The sequence below is a fragment of the Scatophagus argus genome, chromosome 10 (genome assembly GCF_020382885.2).
Source record: "Scatophagus argus isolate fScaArg1 chromosome 10, fScaArg1.pri, whole genome shotgun sequence".
Lineage (NCBI taxonomy): Eukaryota > Metazoa > Chordata > Actinopteri > Scatophagidae > Scatophagus > Scatophagus argus.
The window spans coordinates 10,517,292-10,523,233 of record NC_058502.1 but is presented as its reverse complement, the minus strand read 5'-3'; the positions used below and the strand labels follow the sequence as shown (position 1 = coordinate 10,523,233).

The window sequence follows — 5,942 nt, the reverse complement described above, 5'->3', positions numbered from 1 at the left end:
CCGTACCTCTGAGGCTGTGCTTTACTTCTCTTCATGTTGACCATTCTCTGTACGCCATATTGAGGCTGATACCGACATCTATATTTGAGTTTAAACACAGCTAACCATCTACTGATGTTAGCAGCTCTTAAAAATGCTAACAGTTATATGATAACATGTTCAGTCACTATGGTAACCTGCTGATTGTTGAGTAGGTTTACCATGTTCACCATCTTAATTTAGCCACAGCATCCTAATATGTTCTAATTAGCAGTAAACACGGACTCATCTGAGTTTGACGGTTAAAAAGAAAAATTGTAAGGGTTAGAACGATTTGGTGATTTGTGAACTCATTGGGGATGAGCAAAATTATAATGAATCCTGAAGAGGAAGCTAATGACTGTAATAACAAACCATGTACCTATTCTTCAATACCAAATTTTAAGTGAGCCCTGTCAGTTTGCCCAACAGTTTGTTACTCTAGGCCTATGTGTAAATGTTAAATATATATATATTGGTCAATATATTGTTACCATTTTTTAAGCCATATTAGCAGCATGACTCTGTTTAAAGTTGGCCCTTGTGTCGCTGGGTTGGACAACTGTTTCCGTCCAGGCTACAATTTCACAGCAAGTATCGACAGATTGTCAGTTTGCTGCACACATTATTGATATGTAGAGGACGAAGTCTACAGACTTTGGCAGACTTAACCTCTTCTGCTACCATGAGACTGATGGTGATCTGCACGGCTATTTCATATCACATATTGACCAGAGATGTTGTTAGCAAGAATTCTTAGATAATAATGGCCATGGGGATATATCGGTTGGGCTCTAGTTACTGCATTGTCCATCAACCCTACAGCACTGTCTCTAGGCAAAAATCTTCCTCAAACAATTTCTGTAATTTATGATGCTCAAATGACAAGTAGGTCAGACTGTTATGCATAAAAATAAATTCTTTGTGTTTTGGTTTCCTCATTTTAGCATTTAAATATTTATCCTACAAGTAAAAACTGCCATTCAATTCAATTCAATTTTATTTATATAGCACCTTATACAATCCAAATTGTCTCTAGATGCTTTACAGAAACCCAGAGCAAGCAGACAGTGGGAAGGAAAAACTCCCTTTTAACAGGAAGAAACCTTGAGCAGGACCCAGCTCACAAGGGAGAACTATCCTGCTGATAGTCGGCTGGGTGAAGGGGGGAAAGAAAAGGTAGACAGAACAGAGGATGAGAGAGAGAGAGAGAGAGAGAAACACACATGCTGCAGGACTATGCATTGTATGTATTTGTTTTTTAGCTGATAAAGGAATTCGGATTCTGATATGTTGTTCAAGTTACCATCTGGGTGATATGAAGATTTGGATCAGGTAATTTTAATCTGGTAGAAAAAAATACACATCAGTTTTTAGTCATGCACCTTAAACTACAATCTTGAAACTCTGAACAGTAAGGACATCAGAATTTTTGCAGCCCATTGTACATTTCCATATCAAAGACAAGTTATATTTCTGTATCTCCTGAGGGGCAGAACTTATCGTCGGCTCACTTCTGCTCTTGTCTTACCTCATTCTGCAGTGAAGTGCAGCTTATAGCAATGGGAAACCGGCGGAAATGAGATACAGACTCAGGTCTGCATATCAGCCCTTCTAACAGCACAATGCCTATAGAAACTCCTCTCCTCAGCCTCCTCGGGACATTGCTCCGGCCTCTTTATTGTCAGCTCTTCAGTGTGGAGACAGTGAAATAGAAACCTTACAGTATGTTACAATGTGTGCACGCCTTTGAGAGCTCAAGCCAAGAGCGCTTGTCTTAGGAATGTAAAACTGACTAACCGATCCTCAGAAATGTCAGTTCTCAGTTTCACGTTTCAGTGATAATGGAAATCAGTACCATTGATGCCCCAGTGGGTGAAACCTTAAATGTGTTAGCTGTGAATGGATAGGTTTGCCGACAGATGTCTGAATACCTGATACGGACAGGAAGTCTCCTGGCTACCCAATGGGACCAATCATTTTCAGCAACCTGTCAGCTTATTATGCTGAATATTCCTCCTGCTTGGTGAAAACAAGGCATCTGTATGACACATGCTTCCAGGTAAATGTATTATCGTTTCCTGATGCTTTAAGTTTGAAATAACTAAGACTTAGATGTTAGATGTGAATCGTGATGACATTTGTGATGACTGTGTACAGAAATAACCCAACATATGTTGAAACGTCCCCAAAATGAACTATTTTATGAATTTGATTACATTGCAGCACAATAAAACAGTCTCCATAGGGATTAGAGCAAATGAAACTTGGCTGTGATCTTTTAAATATTTCACATTGTTTACTGCGTGACTCTGGGCATCGTCATTAAGAATGAATGATTCTCGTTTTAGTTGCATTTACTCCTTTATATTTCGGTGAATGTGTCTATGTTTCGAACAAACTGAGATTAGAAACATATAAAGTTATATACTAGAAAACAGCAATTTTCCTATAACAGAAAAAAACCCATTTAATATTAGTTTGATTATCCAGTGTGATTGTACATATAGTACATATTGATTTGAGTATGCAACCTTTTTCTCTAGCATATCTCAAGGTGCAGGGCTCAGCAGTTACAGTTTGCTTTGAGCACCTTGTAGCCTCCACACCCTTCTGATATTTTTGTCTGTGGTGTCCAACACCCTGAAAACATTGATGTCCTTTGTCTGGTCAAAATGCTGCAACAGTCCCCCGAAAACAGTCACTGGAATGCTGAAGTTGAGGTGAGGGTAGGTCACATTGGCAGCAAAGTCCCTTGTATTGCTGGACACAACCCCTACAACAACACAAATAAGCATTATACAGTCTTAGATCTGCAAATACAGCAGTGCAGAAAGAGAAATCACGTGTGAATTGCTGCCATTTCTCCACACATGTGTGGTGCACTGTTCTCTGTGGTCATCCTCTGCCCCCCACTGATCAAAATGAGTACATGATTTTGCATGTCCAGGGTTTCTTACCCAGCAGCTCTCCTGAGCATCTCTTCACCACAGCACCCCCACTGGCCCCTGCTTGTACTGCACAAGTAGTCTGAAGCATGACAGGCTGCTCGCTCAATCTAATGGCTTTGGATAGGACACCACATGTCAGGGAAGGGCCACAGCTCCGACCCAAGCCACCATATCCCACCACAACTACAGATTCACCTGTGGGCAGAGACACAAAGCTGAACATCAGTTTTAGAACAGTTTGTTTAGTATACAGAAACACAGATTTCTTCTGTGTGCAGCAAGATGTTACTTTAAAAACAATTCTTCTGCTCCCCTTAAACAAAACTGAAATCAAACCTGGATTAAAACTCTGAGCCATTCGGGGGACCACGACTTCTGTGACAGAGTCTCTCAACTGCACCAAAGCCAAATCATAGGGTGAAGATGCTTTAGTGTAAAACAGCACATCACCCACAATATCACGCACCCTGTGAAACAGATATTGGCAAACATCAGATATGCTGAACTACCAAATCAGTAAAACTGCTTGCTAAAAGGCCAAAGAGGCAGTTTCAGTTACTGAAATGAATTTCACTGTGACACGCTTTTCCTGCTATAAATAGTCTTTCAAAAGGGTCAAACATTATATATTAAACATTTCTGGCTGAATTTTCTGCAGAGAGAAGGGCATGGTTGGAGAGCATCTTACAGTCCACTCTTACATGGATTAAAACAATGAATGTGTTTTCACCTGTCCCTGTGATGGAACTTCAGGGTGACCTCTGATTTCCTGTTGACAACGTGCCTGCAGGTCACAACCAGCTGAGAGGTGACAACAACCCCTGAGCCCCAGAACTGCCCACTGTCCACAAGACACACAGTGGGGTATTTAACAGCTTCTGACTCATGGGCTGTGGCGGACATGCGGACACCTGCCTCTCCAGGATGGAGCCAAACACCTGCGATTGGATCTTGAAAGCTCATACAGTGGATGATATTCCGGAAAATCGAGTGGACAGAGCAGACCAGAGTGAGGCCTATCCACTCGTTTGCCTTCCAACCAAATGGAGACACTATCAGTCCAATGAGACGCACACTGTACATGCCTTTCACCACAAACAACCCTCCTCCTTCGGTCCCTGGCAAGCACCGGGCATCTGTGAGGATAACAGCATTGTCCTCTCCAGAGAGGTTACTGATGATACCTCTGCTGAGGGTACTGATGAATAGATCTAAGCAGAGGGAGCCGAAAGGTGAGCCGCACGCAACAACCGGGCAGCCCTTCTGGAGAGATGAGCTGCTCTGCCAGGGTATAGTCCCTGAAATTGGGTTGTCACCTGCCGCCACAGTTGAGTACTTGAGTACAGCAAACCAGCTGAGGAATTGGGCATCTCTGACCAGCTCCTCATCCCCTTCATCACCATGGAAACGCCATTGATCAGCATCTTTAAAAATTGCCTGGAAAGCCTGTTTGAACTCCAGGCAGTTCACCAGCATCAGCAGCTCGGCTGAAACTTCACGGTTACACGTTGTTTTGGTTCTGGAGGGTAAAAATGCTTTTCCCTCTGGAGACTGGCTCCTACCCAAATCCCGCTCAGTAGAAAAGCTGACGCGGATTTTGAGTTTTTCACTAAAACTGCGGGGTGACAGGAATCTGTGCTCTGGGGAGAGGGGTTGTTTGTCGGTAAGAAAACGGGAAAACGGGAGGCCTGTGCATATGACTGTTCCAGTTTGAGAATTGACGATAACTCCGCTGCAGCTCACGGGTGTCTTTGCTGAAAACGCCTCTAACACCTTAACTACACAGCAACATCTCTCTACCTCCTTGATCTCCATATCTTTAGCAGCGCAGCTGAACTTTACCCGTGCAACGGAGTTGAGCAACTTGGGAGACACTGCAAAACGGTTGAATTAAAACAAAAAAACAGCGAATTAAAAACAACTACTGTCCAGTGGTGAGACAAAACTCCATGCTGAGCAGGTCCAGCCGACTGACTCCAAGTTTAAACTAATGCTCAGTCGCTAATATTCTACACCATAGTGTTTATTAAAGTAGATTCTGTCGTCTAGCTTCCTGGTTGAGTCTCATTGGTCCACGAGAAATATCGACGCCTACCGGTTAACGTGATTGGTCAGATTGTACGAACACCTCTGAGCCAATGGGAAACAAGAAGACGGGACTGTAGTTGCTTGTTCCGCTACATGGCTTCTAACTGCACCTTCTGACACTTTTAATAACATGTGTAATAATTAACAATAATTTTTCATAGGAAAAAAGGTGTAAATGTTAAATAGTTGCAGTTAACAGTTTATTTATTGCTACATGATCAACATATGCTCATTCTTCCAAAAGGTTATGTAGGACTCTGACATGATATAAAAATACACAGTAAATACATACTATCTATGCCGAGATTACAAATTAACCATAAATATCAATGAACAGCAATAAACACATTTGTATAAATGCTGGAATATGAGTAGTCAGAATAATAACAGTTAACAAAGACGCAAACCAGGCATACTGTACACTTAAATAACCTATACTGCCATCTACTGGTAGAGAGCGTAAACGTCAGCTTGACCTACTTTGACTGTAAGCCTACTCGAGCAATGACAAATTTGCTAAAACAAAATTTGGAATTTGTTTTTCTCATTTTATATTTTTTTGATTCAGACCAAAAACAACAAAAAGTTACAAAAAGATACTGCTGTTAAACTGTATGTGATAATAGTCAGAATATATTGTAGTACCAATAGCACAGTTTATTCATGTTTGCAATTAGTTGTGTCAAACTTTTTCCCTTTCAAACTTAGTTCAAAAACAAGTCAGACAAGAAAGATTTAAAGGATTGTCAAAAAATATTTATTATGCTCAAACTTCACACACGTTTAATAACAACATCACCTACCTTCTGTAAAAGATACATCAGAGCTCGATGCTTGATGTAACAAAAGGTAAGCCACATTTTTATTGCAAAATATAAATAAGAG

The 5,942-nt window shown here is 41.2% G+C and overlaps 1 protein-coding gene across 1 annotated transcript; it reads right to left on the bottom strand.

Moving 5' to 3' along the window:
- Positions 1 to 2,471: 2,471 nt before the first annotated feature.
- Positions 2,472 to 5,021, bottom strand: tysnd1 (trypsin like peroxisomal matrix peptidase 1). The gene is made up of 4 exons (XM_046402752.1): positions 3,700 to 5,021; positions 3,306 to 3,436; positions 2,979 to 3,164; positions 2,472 to 2,794 (listed from the first exon to the last, which is right to left on the bottom strand). The coding sequence occupies exons 1-4, from the start codon at positions 4,782 to 4,784 to the stop codon at positions 2,592 to 2,594; spliced, it is 1,605 nt and encodes a 534-aa protein (XP_046258708.1). The 5' UTR covers positions 4,785 to 5,021; the 3' UTR covers positions 2,472 to 2,591.
- Positions 5,022 to 5,942: the final 921 nt, after the last annotated feature.